Source organism: Dasypus novemcinctus, chromosome 13 (assembly GCF_030445035.2).
Source record: "Dasypus novemcinctus isolate mDasNov1 chromosome 13, mDasNov1.1.hap2, whole genome shotgun sequence".
NCBI lineage: Eukaryota > Metazoa > Chordata > Mammalia > Cingulata > Dasypodidae > Dasypus > Dasypus novemcinctus.
The window spans coordinates 55,319,331-55,335,591 of NC_080685.1; the positions used below are offsets into that span (position 1 = coordinate 55,319,331).

At 37.1% G+C, this 16,261-nt stretch overlaps 1 protein-coding gene across 1 annotated transcript in view; it reads left to right on the forward strand.

Moving 5' to 3' along the window:
• PAPPA2 (pappalysin 2) overlaps positions 1-16,261 on the forward strand; it is a 331,690-nt gene that overhangs the window by 171,646 nt on the left and 143,783 nt on the right. Inside the window, exons 10-11 of the mRNA XM_058310161.1 lie at positions 10,813-11,006; positions 12,857-13,003. Coding sequence (XP_058166144.1) covers positions 10,813-11,006; positions 12,857-13,003 — 341 coding nt within the window. The remainder of the gene's footprint in view (positions 1-10,812; positions 11,007-12,856; positions 13,004-16,261) is intronic.

The following is a 16,261-nucleotide window of genomic DNA, read 5'->3' on the forward strand; positions in this document are numbered from 1 at the left end:
GTGATCAGTCATGGAGAATGATCCATGAGTTTTGGGGTACATCGTTCTGTAGATGTTTTTTAGGTCAAGTTTATCAAATTGTTCAAGTTCATTATTTCCTTATTGATCTTCTGTCTAAATGTTCTGTCTACTGATGTGAGTCTTGTATTTAACTATTATTGTAGACACATCTATTTCTACCTTCAGTTTTGCCAAGTTTGCCTCATGTATTTTGGTGCACCCTGGTTACATGCATATTTACAATTGTTATTTCTCTTAGAGGATTTCCCCCTTTTAACAATATATAATGTCCTTCTTTGTCTCTTCAATAACTTTGCTTTTGAAGTCTATTTTATCTGATATTAGTATAGCTACTGAAGCTTTTTTTGGTTAATGTAAGTGTGAAATATCTTTTTCAGCCTTTCTCTTTCTATTTCTATTTGTATCCTTAGCTCTAAAATGAGTCTCTTGTAGACAGCAAAGAGATGGCTCTTTTTTTAAAAAATCCATTTCATGAGTCTGTGTCTTTTGCTGGAGAAATTTAATCCATTAACATTCAATGCTATTATGCTGAAGGAAATATTTATTTTACCTATTTGTCCATTGTCTTTTGTAAGTCATATATTATATATTTTTAGTCAGTCAAAGGTGTACTGATGCAAACTACCAATAATCTGTTGGCTTTTATAAAGGGTATATATTTGGGGCAAAAGCTACAGTTACAAGACCCTAAAGATTCCAGCTCAAAGTACCATAAGAGGAGCTTCCTCACCAAATGTCTGCTGCCGTGTGCTGAAGCAAGATGGCAGGCAATGTCTACAAGAGTTCAGGTTTCCTCTTCCTTTTAAGGCTCCATGGGTACAGGTTCTTCCAATCTCAGCTGTAGACTGGTATAGGGTTCATCTCTCTTACAAGGAGTTGTTTCTTTGGGGGCTCAGCTGCTCTGCTCTCTTCATAAGATCAGCTCTATCAGGTGAATGGCCCATCTCTCTTCCTGGGGCCTCTGCCATGTCTATTGGGCTGTCTCTCTTCCTCTGTATCATCTGTGCATCTACTTCTGTGTTCTTGATTGAATGTCTGCTTATATAGCCCACCAAGGGGGGGGGGGGGGCAGGAACTCAGCTCTTCACACCCTGATGACATGGTCAAATCAAAGACCTAACCTTGATTTAATCAAGTAAATATAAAGCCTTTGAATTTAAATCAATTAAATGGTATTATGCCCAGAGGAAAAGACAAGTTTACAAACATAATCAATATCTCTTTTTGGAATTGATAGATAATATCAAACTGCCACATATATTCACCACTCTTATTACACTTTTAGTTGCTTTTACTGATAATGTTTATTTCTGGAATCTTCTCCCAGCCTCTCTCTCTGTCTTTTCCTTTCAGGTTGCAACACTGGCCTTAGTATTTCTTGTAAAGCCAGTCTCTTGTTGATGAACTCTCTTAGTTTCTGTTGATCTGTGAATACTTTAAAGTCACCCTCATTTTGGGAGAACAATTTTGCTGGATATAGAATTATTGGACAGCAGTTTTTCTGTTTCATTATCTAAAATATATCATAACTCTGCCTTCTCACTTTCATGGTTGTTGATGAGAAATCAGCAGTTAAGCTTACTGAGCATCCCACTTATGTGATGAATCACTTTTCTTTTGCAGTGTTCAGAAATTTTCTCTTTATCTTTGGCATTTGACATTCTGATTATTATGTGTCTTGGAATAGGTCTTTTTGGATTTGTTTTGATAAGAGTACATTCTTCTTCTTGGACATAAATATGTCCTTCAAAAGAGTTAGGAAACTTTCTACCATTATTTCATAAAATATTCCTTCCACTCGTTTTCCCTTCTCTTCTCCTTCTGGGACATCCATAATGTGTGTTTGAGCACCTTGTGCTTTCATTTAGTTCCCTGAGACCCTGTTTTGTTTTTTCCATTATTTTCTTTATACATTCTTCTATGTGTTATATTACAGATGCCCTGTCTTAGACTTCATTGATCTTTTCTACTGCCTCTTCAAATCTGCTGATGTATGCCTCCAGTATATTTTTTTATTTAATTTATTGTAGCTTTCATTCCCACAAGATCTGTTACTTTTTTTGCATGCTTTAAATTTCTTCTTTGTGCATACCCAGTGTCTCTTTACCTATTTCATTGAATTTATTAAGGGCATTTGTTTGAATTTACTTGTCTCAAATCCTGTATGTCATCTGGAGGTTTAATTTGTTTCTTTTACTGGGTCATATCTTTCGATTTCTTAGCATGGCATGCAATTTATTGCTGGTGTCTCAGCATCTGATTTTCTTTTCTTTTCTTTTCCTTTTTTATTAACTTTTTAAAAAAGATATATAGACCACACAAAATATTACAGTAAAAAATATAAGAGGTTCCCATATACCCCGCTCCCCACACCTCCACTCCTCCCACATGAACAACTTCTTTCATTAGTGTGGTACGTTCATTGCATTTGATGAATACATTTTGGAGCATTGCTACACAGCATGGATTATAATTTACATTGTAGTTTACACTCTTTCCCAGTCCATTCAGTGGGTTATGGCAAGATATATAATTGACATATTTATTCTGAGTTCAGGTTCTCTCTTTAGCCTAGGTCTTTCTTGTTGATTGGCTTTTTGCTAAATGTTATCTTTGACATTTGGTTCAACTTTTTTTTTTTTTTAAAGATTTATTTATTTAATTTCCCCCCCTCCCCTGGTTGTCTGTTCTTGGTGTCTATTTGCTGCGTCTTGTTTCTTTGTCTGCTTCTGTTGTCGTCAGCAGCACAGGAAGTGTGGGCGGCGCCATTCCTGGGCAGGCTGCTCTTTCTTTTCACGCTGGGCGGCTTTTCCTCACAGGCACACTCCTTGCGCGTGGGGCTCCCCCACGCAGGGGACACCCTTGCGTGGCACAGCACTCCTTGCGCGCATCAGCGCTGCACATGGCCAGCTCCACAACGGTCAAGGAGGCCTGGGGCTTGAACCGTGGACCTCCCATATGGTAGACGGATGCCCTAACCACTGGGCCAAAGTCCATTTCCCTGGTTCAACTTATTTTGAAAGTTTATAGTAGCTCATGTTTAACCAGTTTTTTCAGCTCTATTCACCTGATTATTCCCCTTTCTTCCCTGCCTTTGGTGTTGGAGCCAAGGGTGTGGGTGGTATTCTAAATTGTGCTGACTGAAACTGCTCATGTTGCCCCAAGAAATTGATGATACTCCCCCCACTTTCCTTCCCTGTCAGAGGTGGGGTTGCCACCTAGTCTGGTGTTGTGATCTGATCTGGGTGAAACGAAGCCAATTCCCATTGTCCAGGAAGTCACTGTGATTGTCAACCATCCCTGCTTCCACTATTGCTCTGGGAAGAGTTTAAATGGAGGCTGTTAGCATCTTTCTGACTTGGATGGGTTTAAAGTTTACCTCTACTTAGAATCAGAATCTATCTAGCCAAATTTGCTAATTAATAGCCACAGTCAATGCCCAGCCATCTTCTCCTCCCCTGTTTGTGGGAAAATGGAACTTCCAATTCTAGCCAGGGAGTGGCTCCTCAGGTGGCCTGCCCTTCCAGTGGGGGATGGGCACCAGCCTCCACAGAGTGGAGGGAAAAATTCACAAATTGTCAGTCTCATTCTTCTGCTCTTTCATGGATGATGTACAGTGTTCTAGTCTCTTGAACCCTCCAAACAGGAGATTTAGATAGATCCTAGCTGATTACTAACTGCGCATTAGGATGAGCTAGTTCTTAGAGCTCCCTATTCTGCTGCCATCTTGCCCTCTCTCCCTTAATCTATCATTAATTTTTATGCATTTGCATTTTAGCATTTGTAGGAAGTAAGAAATAGAGTTTCATGCCAAACAATATACTACCATAATACTGGCATTTATAATTCCCCAAATGGTTACCTTTACCACAGGCCTTTACTTCTTTATCTTGCTTTGAACCACTGTCTAGTGTCCTTTTGTTTCAGTCTGAAGAACTCCCTTTAGCTTGTAGAGCAGGTCTAGTGATGATGAACTTTCAGCTTTTGTTTATATGAAAATGTCTTGATCTCCCCCTCATTTTTGACAGTGAGTTTTGTCAGGTATAAAATTCTTGGTAGGCAGTTGTTTTCCTTCAGCATTTAGGTATTTCAACCCACTTTCTTCTTGCCTCTATGGTTTCTCATGAAACACCAACACCCAATCTAATTGGGACTCCCTTGTACATAACATGTTGCTTTGCTCTTGCAGCTTTCAGAACTCTCTCCTTGTCCTTTGCATTTTGTAGTGTAATCAGTATATGATGGTGTGTACTTTTCTTCATGTTTATACTGTTTGGTATTCTCTGAGCTTCTTGGATGTGCATATTTTCATCTTTTGCTAAGTTTGTGAAGTTCTCTGTCAATATTTCTTTGAATACACTTTCTGCCCCTTTCTCTCTTTCTTCTCCTTCTGGGACCCCTGTAACATGTATATTGGTGTGTTTGATGATGTCCCATATCTGTCTTAGGCTATTTTGGCTTTTAATATTTGTTTGTTTGTTTTTTCTGCTCCCCAGCCTGACTCACTTCAAGGATCTTGTCTTCAAATTCACTGATTCTTCTTATAGCTTCAATCTGTTTTAAATCCTCATGGGAATTTTTCATTTCAGTTATAGTGCTCTTGCTGTAGTTTTGATTGGTTCCTGTTAAAAATTTCTCTCTTTATTAATATTCTCATATTGTTCATTAATTGTTTTCCTGATATATTTTAGTTATTTCTTTGTAATTTCCTACATCTTCTTGAATGTTTTTAAGACCACTTTTTAAAAAAATTTATTTATTTTTTTAATTAAAGTTAATAGATCACAAGGAATGTTACATTAAAAAAAAAAAAAAAAACATGAGGTTCCCCACCCCCCACCACATCATTTTTGTAAATTGTATTTTTTTGAAGATATATACATCACGAAAAAAAGTTACATTAAAAAATATAAGAGGTTCCTGTATACCCCCCATACCGCACATTCCACTCCTCTCTCACTAACAACCTCCCTTATTGTGGCACACTCACCACACTTGGTGAACACATTTTGGGGCACTGCTGCACTACACAGATAATAGTTTACCCTATAAAACTGGGTACATTCAGTGGGTTATGGCAGAATATATAAGGTCCAGCATCTGACCCTGCAATATCATTTAGGACAACTCAAAATCCCAAAAATGCCCCCACATCACATCTCTTCTACCTGCCCTCAGCAACTATTATCGCCACATTCTCCACCTTGATGCTAAAATTTCTTCTATTACTCGTCACAATAGTTTTATAGTAGAATATCAGTAAATCCACTCTAGTCCATATTTTATTCCTCCATTCTGTGGATCCTGGGATGGTGACGTCCTCTCCACCTCTAGATCAAGAGGGGACTTAGATTCCACATGGATGACGGATGCAATTCCTCTGCTTACAGTTGTAGACACTCTTGATTCCCTGGTGTGGTACTTGACCATCTTCACCTCCCTGTTAGCTGACCTGGGTAAGACCAACAAACCAAGGAATAGGAGGCTTTATTTGGTATGTCCACATTCTCATTTTCTTTGTTGATGTTTTCTGTAGTTTTATCATCTTCCTATAGATACGCCATCAATTACTGTTTCTCTATCTCATACTCCTTTGTTGTGCACTGTACATTTTAATATTTAAAAATGTTAATTCTGGGGTTTACTCTGTGGAATATCTGTTTGTTAGTTTTGTAACCAGATGGTGATGACAGATATTTTCTTGAACTTTAGCCCTTCTAGCAAGAAGGTTGCCCAAAGCAAATGTAGTTTGCAGGGCTTTCCCTGTGTTTCTCAGTCTCTATCTTATCCTGAAATTTTGCTTGTTAGTTGTTTTGGAGTTCCTCTGTTAACAGGAGTTTGGTTGTCCCCTCTGCTTCCCAGGGAACAAACTTCCCTCTCCCAGGTATTTTAAGTCAGCAGTCCTTTATCCCAGACTCTCTGCCTCTATAGATGTTATACTCCTTTCGTTGTCTTATGCTGCTATTGTGTGGAGGGAAAATCCCAAGTCAAATTTCTCAGCCAAAGTAAGACAGGGACCCACAAATGGGTGCAGACTGGCTCCAAAATGTCCTATGGAGGTGTCATGAAAGCTTCTCTGACACCTTCCCATAGCTGAACTTTCCTGACCTACCTCATAAATGCAAATTCAGCCCTTCAGCTAATTGTCGAAGACAGCCCTGAGGAAGAGTTAAACCTCCACCACTATTCAGGGAGGGTTGAAACAATGACTACTGCTGCCTTTGTCCAAGGTGTAGTTGAAACAATGGCTGCCACCACCTTTCTCCCCAACAGTTGAAACAATAGCTGCCTTCAGAGCTGGGACCCAGCAATCCAAATTTCCTAATCAAAAGCCTTGTAAAACTGGAAGTGGCTCAAAAGACTGGGCACCTCCCCCTACACTGGAGGCCTTAGTGTGGTTCCTGGTGCCACCTAAAGAAACAAGGAAGACAGACACAGCAAGTACAGACAATGAGGGAGTGGGGAGAAATAAATAAAAAAAATAAGTATATTAAAAATCAGTGTTAAATAAAAGCCTTGAAAAATGATCAGCCATGCACATCCCTTTTCTTGTGGAAGAGGCTTTTTATGTTCCTTTCTATTGCCAACAAGCTAGCCAGGGACTGGACCCTGTGGATGCTTGCTGTGAGAGTGGGGGGATGGGTGCCTGTAACCACTGTGCAGAGAGAGAGCAATTTACTGTTCTTTACCATAGTTTATCAGCCTCTTCTTTCTGCTCTTCCCTGGATGATGTACAGTGTTCTTCTGGTCTTCATAGTTTCAAAATAGTTGTTTCAGGCTATTACTGCCTGTTTAATGGTTGTTTTGGTGCAAGGACTGAGTCCTGGAGTTCCATACTCTGCCATCTTCCCTGGAAGTTAAAATATTCTTAATGTTTATAAATCTCAAAATAAAGTAAGCTATAGTTGTAATTATACAGAACTTATTAAGGTATATAGTACTATACAGAGCACACAAATACCTCTGCTCTCTAAAACCTTCATGGTCTTCCATCCATCTGTCCATTCATCCATTTAATAAATTTTTATTTAGTGTCCATGTGTACCATGAGTCTGAAAGAGACCTTGCTCTTTTCATACATATAGTCTAGTAGTTTTTTTAAAACATTTTTTTATTTTATTATTATTTTTTTAAATAATACATTAAAAAAATATGAGGTCCCATTCAACCCCACCGCCCCCACCCCCCACTCCCCCCACAGCAACACTCTCTCCCATCATCATGACATATCCATTGCACCTGGTAAGTACATCTCTGAGCATCACTGCACCCCATAGTCAATGTTCCACATCATAGCCCACACTCTCCCACGTTCCATCCAGTGGGCCCTGGGGGTATCTACAATGTCCCGTAATTGACCGTGAAGCACCACCAGGACAACTCCACATCCCGAAAACGCCTCCCCATCTCATCTCTTCCTCCCATTCCCCGCACCCAGCAGCCACCATGGCCACCCTTCCCACACCCATGCCACATTTTCTCTGTGGACATTGGATTGGTTGTGTCCATTGCACATCTATGTCAAGAGGGGCTTAGATTCCACATGGATACTGGATGCACTCCTCCTGCTTTCAGTTGTAGACACTCTAGGCTCCATGGTGTGGTGGTTGACCATCTTCAATTCCATGTTAGCTGAGTGGGGTAAGTCCAATAAATCAGAGTGTAGGAGCTGAAGTCTGTTGAGGCTCTGGGCCTGGGTATCATATTGTCAGTCCAGAGATTCAAATCCCCTAAATATATCTTAAACCCCAGCACCAACTACAATTCCAGTAAAGTAGTATGCAAGTCTTGTGAAAAGAGATCCCCTCTGAGTCCAGTTCCATCATGCAGAAACACCAGCTCCAAAGAAGGGCCATCTGACATGGCAGTGAACCCCATCTGCCATGACCATAGAACCCGTGGGTCTCTCTATCCCTCAAAAGAACCAATACCTGGGGTTGTATCTACTTTATCTGTCTCTTAGACTCTGCTCAGTTGTGCATAACGGCATTCCTTCTGACAACCTCCAGACTCTTTTTTAGAGACTCGTAGCCTTATAAACTCATTTCTCCTTTCCATTTCCCCCTTACATAGGTCAAACAGCATTTTGAAGTCATGTTATTATATGTAGACAGGGATATTCTGCTGATCTGCATTGAACCTTTAATTCAAGATCATTTTCTAGTTGCATCTTCAGCTGATATGTGGTAGTGATCCCTCGGTGCCAGGGAGGCTCATCCCCGGGTGTCATGTCCCATGCTGGGGGGAATGCACTGCATCTACATGCTGAGTTTGGCTTCGAGACTGGCCACATTTGAGTAACATGAAGGCTGTCAGGAGGAAACTTAGAGTCCAGCATCCCTCCCTTACAGAAATCCCTTCTCCAATTCCTGAGAGATGGGCCTCTAGTTTCTGCATACATATTTCTAGAAGTATATAAAGTGCATAGAATACACTTTGAAATAGACCTTTTTGTTTAAAAATTGCTTTATCTGTTTAAAATTCTTCTTCCTTTTCCTGTTGGGAAACTGAGGCCCAGAGAGTTTTAGTAACTTGTCCAATAAAGCTTCTGTGGAGGCAACACTGGAATTCAGCATTCCTATTACTTAATCAAGCAGGCTTTTTGCCTGCTATGAAACTACTAAGAATATTTTTTCCTGTTTTATTTGACTGCCATTCAGATATTTGAAATGCCTTCCCATTATCTTCCTTTCCAAACCAAACATCCCCTCATGTGATTAAGTTTCCAGACCCTTTCCTATTTACCCCAACCTGGCATGTTTCATGTGGTCAATGCCCAGAAAGAAATACAACACTCCAGATGTGGTCTGGCTGTGCAAAGAATACTGAACCAATTGCCTTCTTCTGGACAAAAGGATTCGTTAAACCCACCTGTGTTTGCCTGATATCTATGCATATTATGCAATGTGCTTTCTCCAGCACAGCTCAATTTTCATTTAACTTAAGAGCAACCCTACCTTTCTTTTTTATCACATTTGATCCCATTACATTTGGCCCATCTTTCCATAGCCTCCAATTGCAGTAAGAATATATCTAATTTATTTTAACTTTACAGACTTTCAGGTAGACATTATGTAGTGAATTATAAGTTCATTGTATGCTAAGCACATAGTTCTTAATTTTATTCCATAATTTCTCAAAAGATTAGGTTTGAGGGAACCATTGTGAAATGTGTTTAAAAAGTGGTATTATTTTCAGATGGATTTGAAAAACTAGAGCAAAAATTTTTAATTCAGTGGTAAAAAATAAATAGAATAAGCAGTTGCTGGATATTAAATATATATATACACATATATATGTTAAATGGAAGAATCATTAAGGAGAAGTCACTTCAACTATACAAATATTGGCTTTGGGGGAGTGGTTTAAGTAGGCCATAGGTTGAATAGAATGCAAAAGATGGAAGCCCATAAAAGGCTTATAACCAAATTCTAAGAATAGGAGATCCCTGGCAAGCAGAGACAGATTTACCACAGAAGGGTCTTAGACTTGAGAATATGAAGGAAAATAATAAGTAGATGTTGATGAGCTACTGACAAAATACAGAAATAGTATTACTGTGAAGGATTACAGAAAAAGAGTATAGTAACAGCAAATTTTAACAATGATGTTGCCAATTGTGTTCCTATGTACTGATTTATATTGAACCTCGATTTTGCTTCCATGTCCTATTATTTTAATTAGAAATTGGAAATTAAAATTATCCTGTTGATCTTAATTATCCCATATTTTTGTAGAAAATGAAATAGAACTTAATAATGGCTTTATAACTGCTTCTCGGTTTCCTATACTTAAAGAAAGTAAGTCTATACAAATATAAAGAGCCAGTCCATTCACTTAGTAGGAGTTGTCCTATGAGCAAGTATGGAACTCTTCCAGAGCTTACAACCTTGCTTAACAACCCAACCAGTTTTCTTTAGTTTTAATTTCTCACCTGTTTGCTCTTGAAGACAATCATTCTGCCATAGCTTGAAGCAGTTATGGTAAGATCCATAGGCCTCTGAACCTGCATTCTGTAAGCCCGGCTCAATTCCAAACTCTACTGCTTAGGAGTCAGGTGACCTTTGCATGTTTCTCACTCATGAGAAAACATGTTTTTTTGTAAAACTAAGAGAAATAATACTTACAGTAATCCTTAGAAATCTGGAAGCATATTGCCAGTTGCAGAGCATTTATATAGTTGAAGAAGCATAATATAGCAGCAAAAAGTAATTGGGGAATATAAAACACCTAAAATACTTCAGTATTCCAAAAACTCTAAAGGAAATCCAAATGGATATTATTTCATATCATTTATTTGAATTTCCCTTTTTCTTTCACTTACTTTTCTTATATCCCCAGCTTCCCCTAAGTATCTCTTTCAACTATTCCTTAAATTTTCTTTCTACACTCAATCCTCTACTGAATTTTTCTCCCTGTTCTTTTTTCTCCAATCCTCCCCATCCCTTTCTATACCTTGGTTATGTAGGGGTACTCTACTACTCTCCCAGTGAAAAATGACTCTTCCTCATTAGGTGCATGTGGCATGTGGATGGTCTCTCTCTCTCTTTCTCTCTCTCTCTCTCTCTCTCTCTCTGTGTGTGTGTGTGTGTGTATTGTCTATTGTTTGAGGTGGGCATAGACTGGCTACAGGATTCCATTACAGGGCCAAAGGAGAAATGCTATGAATACTTCTATGTCAAATTTTTCCCATGACATTTATGAAAATACTTTTTTAAATGTCTTACAGTGTTTCTTCTTTTCTTTCTATTTTTTCCTAACAACCACTCCCCATACAATGTTTCTTGGCAGGGGAACCAAGCCTATGCTACATATACGAGGGAGATGGGATCTGTGAGCCATTTGAGAAGGAAACCAGCATCTTAGACTGTGGCCTCTATACTCCCAAAGGATACTTGGATCAGTGGGCTACCCAAGCTTACTCCTCGCACGAAGACAAGAAGAAATGTCCTGTGTCCTTGGTAACTGGAGAACCCCATTCCATGGTAAATTAAGGCAGATGACTAGAGTCAAGTCTGAACAAAATTGGAAAGTGATGCCCAGAGATGTGAAATAGGAGATTACATTCCACTCCTGACTTTACCATCAAATTTAGTCTTTACTGAACTCAGAACAAGATAATGCCAAATGAAAAGTTTCCAGGGTTACAATTAAGTCTTACCACCTCCCTTACCCTCACTAGTTTTCATCTAGGAAAATTTTGGCTATGCAATAGCTGACTACAAGGCATACATGAACATCTCAAAATTTAACTTCTAAGGATATGTGTCAAAAATTAGATTTGAATTTGCATTTGGGAGAATTTATTTTAAAAGAGAAAATGATGCATTAAAGAGTTAGAAGACATGGGTTACATTACTATATTCACCAATATTATAATTTTTAACATTAAATGAGGTTTGCATTGTTAATAAATCTTTCTGGGCTCCAGTTTTCTAATATATCAAACAGGTATAATTGTTTTTGTATTGAATTCAATAACTTATTACAGGAATCAAATGACTTAAAAATATATGTTAAATATTAAAGTTTAATCTAAAGATTTAATTATTATTGGAAACATCCCAGAGTTAGTACTAAAGACAAATTCTTAGGTATGAAAATTTCCCTGAATGTTAGCCTACATGGATAGGAGATCCTCTGAGGAGTCTAAGATGTTATACCAATGACTTCTATGAATTATATATGAATACTGAAGTGAAATTTAGTGGCTCTTGGCTGTTAGGTACCATTTCAGATGCTTGGATTGGCAAAGAAACTCATAACAGTAGTCAGTACAGTCCTTTCACAGAAGCATTTTAGGCAGTGATGAAAACATTAGATTTTAGATCTGAAGAGACATCCTCAAGGAAATTGAGGAATCAGTTGGGATTTGAACTCTAGGTCAAGGAACTCTTCAAGGACCCAAACTTCTAGCTTCCATCTCTTCTATCCTTGGCTTGCCGCTTTCTTCTTCATGTTCATAAGATGGCTGCTGCTCCTCTAAGCAAGAAGTCAGCATTTCAAGCAGGAGGAAGAGGAAAAGCCAAAGGAAATATGTGCATCCTATCTGAGGTTTCTCCTTTTCATTGGGAAAATAGAAGCTTTTCTGGAAGTTTAACACTGTAGACTTCCACCAACACCTAATTGGCCAGATGCAGTTTACTTTATCACTCTTAGCTGTAAGGAAGTCTGAGGAGGTAAGCATTTATAACTGGTCATACTGTTCCCTTGAATAAAATTGGAGTTTGTTAATAAGAAAGAAAGGGAAATTGATATGAGTAGGCAAATAGCCGTGCCTGCCACCATTCCATATCCTTATTCTGGCATCTTTCTCCTTAAGAGTCCTCATATCTAATGACAGGAATCCAGGAAATTTGGGAGATACTGAGTTAATGACAACTCTCTGAAGTGGCTTTAAGATGGACGTTCCCTGCAGTTTCACTACCTTAGCTCCTTTACATAGCTGAGTGCTCAGTGGTTCCCTGCCTTAGTAGCTTCCTTCCTGGGTGATACAATCGTGCATGGTGAGGACCTACCGGTCATCATGTTCAGACTTCTATGGCTAACCCTGGGAATGGTTGCCTGCGATGTGCCAGGACAATTCTTTGGTCAAGATCTCTGGGCTGCCTGTAGACTCAAAGTTGTCGTGTGTGTTTTTCTGCCCCAGCAAGTTATATCTTGAGGCTAATAGAGCACACTTAGAAATTTTTCTGCACTGAGAAAAATTTTCTGCCAATAATGCAATCATTAGGTAGTCAGAAAGAGAAAACTTTGGTTTTGAGCTAGAGAGTTTCTTTTTATTTACTTACTGCTCATTCCCTACACTTAATTTTTGGTTGAAATTGTATTTCAGATTTGCACCTCATACCATCCAGATTTACCTGACCAACGTCCCCTTACTGGCTGGTTTCCCTGTGTCACCAGTGGGAAAAGACCTCGGGATGAAGGGAGCAAACAGCCCGAAGGTAGTCTGGAGAAAGTAGATGAGGTTTGGCTCAAAGTAAGTGGTCTGAGTGGTTTTTTGTGTTGTCTATAGATAGATTTTGTACATGTGTATATGTGTGTGTAGGAAGGCACATGTGAGTGGCTAGTCAGGAAAATTTCTGTTATCTCAAAGTTTTAGAATTTGAATTTATTTTCACCTCTTTTTAATTTTGGGCTTCTTTATGAGCATATATAGAAAAGTGCACAAATAAAAAATGTACATTTCAATGAATTTTTACCAAGTGAGCACTTTCTCACCATGACCCAAGTCAAGGTATAGAATATTAACATCACCCCCAACAGGCTCTTTCCTGCTCCTTCTCAGCCATTATTCCCAGAGCAATTTACCAAACACTTCTTACCACCCTAGATTCATTTTGCCTGTTTTGAACTTTAGGTGAAAAATTCTCCAGTATGTACTTGTTATGTCTGATTCTTTTCTGCTCAATTTATATTTGTGGGATTCATCCATATTGCTTCATTTAGCAGTAGTGTGTTTATTCCATTGTTATGTAGCATTCCAATGTATGAATATATAACAGTTTATTTATTATTTTAATATTGATGAACATTTGGGTTGTTTCCAGTTTTTTTATTTTTTTGCTGTTGCAAATATTTCTGCTGTATTTCTATACATTCATAGGTATGCAGATGATCAGCTTTAGTAGATAATCCCAAATAATTTTCCACAGTGGTTGCACTAAATTACCATCCCACCAGAAATCTATGAATTTTCCAATTGTTTCACATTTGACCAACACTTGGTATTTTAAGGCAGTTTCAGCCATTCTGTAATGATATGTTCCTATGGTTTGAATTTGCATTTGCATGATGACTAATGAGATTGGGAACCAATCTCATTATTGACTGTTTGTATATCCTGTTTTTTTTCAAAGTGTATTCAAGTCTTCAGCTAATTTTTCTATTGGGTTATCTGTCACTTTCTTCCTAATTTAAAAGATTTCTTATACATATTGAATATATATTTTCTTCAGTTATATATTATTTAATATTTTCTAATACTCTGTGGCTTACTTTTTGGTATTAATGTTTTCTTTGGAAAAACAGAAGTTCTAAATTTTATGAAGTTTAGTTTATCTATCTTTTCCTTTATGGTTAGTGCTTTTTGTGTACTGATTAAGAAATCTTTGTGTATCATGAAGATATACTTTCCTATGTTATCTTACAGATATGTTATTGTTTTACCTTTCATATTTAGGTCTATAAGCAATTTGGATTATTTTGTGTATTGTGTGAAGTAGGGATTAAGTTCTTTTTCCCCAAACTAAAAATTTCTTTTCTCTACTGTACTGTACTGTCAACTTTCTCATAAATTAAATGAAAATATATATGTGGGAATGTTTATTGATTTCTATTTTTTTCTATTGGTTTGTTTTTCCTTGCACCAATAGCACACTATATCATTTACAGTACATTTCTTCTAAAATTTCATCTTTGTTGGCATTAGATTTTTCACAATATTCTCTTATTACATCTGTAATATTTCTAGAATCTCTAAGACCTTTATCACTTACGCTATTGTTATTTTGTGACTTTTTTCTTTTATTTTTTTCGTAAGTCTTGCTAAGAGTTTATCAATTTTATTATTTTATTAATCTTTTCAAATAAGCAACTCCAAGTTCTGTTTATTTTCTATACTGTATGGTCTTTGCATATATATATACACATGCACACTAGTATTATATTTCACCTCCTATTTTCATTATTTTCTTCCTTTTGTATTTGCATGTAACTTGTTTTTTTAAACCTAGTAACTTGAAATAATACTTAGATAATTTTGATCTTTTCTTCATTTTTATAAATGCATTTAATGTTTTAAGTTTCCTTCTAAGATTAGTTCTGTCCCACAAGATTCATATGTCTTATTTCTGTTTCCATCAGTTCAAACTTATTTTCAAATTTTTATTATCTTTTTTTGAGTCCTGAATTCTTTGTAAGTATGCAGCTTAACTTTGAAACATGTGGGGATTTTCTAGTTACCATTTTGTTTTTGATATGTTGATAGATTATTTTAATGTCAAAGAATATATTTCTGTCCGAAATTTGTTGAACCTTGAATTATGGACCAGCATATGTTCAAATTTTTGTAAATATTCCATGTTCTTGTGTATGGCAAAAATCAATAATGTCATTGAAAGTTGTTACTTTATAAAAAAATTAAGAAAATTTAGTTTGCATAAATCCATATGATACCAAATAAATTCATAAGTGCTTTAGAAAATAAGCAGGTCAGTGTTTTTAACTAAATCTTTCTGAGGATTGCAGGGTTTCTGAGACTTTGGTTTCCTTTTTAGTACACTTTAATCTTGATTTGATACATAAATTTGATTTGTATGCAATGAATCAGAAACAAACTTATTGCACAAGGGAGAAACAACTGTACTGGAAAATATCAGCCTTGAAAATATCCTTCCAAATCCTTGGTTTATTAAAATGCTACTTAGCCAAAATAATTTGCTATCATCTATATCCACACTGACTAAGGTAACTTGTCTTTCTTAGTTTTCTTTATTTTCTTCTACTCTTGTGCCAATAGACCCAGAATGTAAAGATTTCTCTTACATGGTATAAAGTAGAGATTTTTTCATTATTTCTTAGAAATAAGCCCATTTTAAAGCCAGTTAAAGTTTACCAATTACATTCTTCAGGGCTCCCTACAATAGCCCTGTGAGTTTGGCAAAGCATGTATTTATCCATTTTACAGTTAAAGAAAAGTCTCAAAGGAAAAATAAGACTCAAAGACTCAAAGTGTTTCCTCCACATCAGTTAAAAAAAATGGTAAATCTGAGGCTCAAATTCACAATTCTTGACTTTAATGCCATGTTTATACTCATGTACTATGTTGCCTTATTCGATCAGCATTCATTAAACACCTGCAATATGCCAAACATAGAACTAAGAACCAGGTTTAGAAAGGGAATATGACATGAGCAAGAAAACAAATAGAAATTTATGTGGAATTGCAAGTAAATGCCTCCTGTCTTCTTTCATTAGAGTTCTCCAAATTCATGAAAGACAATATATCTATGAATCTAGTTCATAGGACTTATTAAGTGTACATTGTAAACTCTAGGTCCCATTGAGAAATAGAGATAGAAACAGAAGGCTTGATCACTCCTAGAAAGTGCTTTGAATCTAAGCAATGTAGAGAACAAATGAAGCAATAAGAGGACACTCAAAAGTATTTCTTGATTAGTTTCACAGGAAGTCATCAACATATGTAAATTCATATGTTCGTGTCTATCTTCACGGC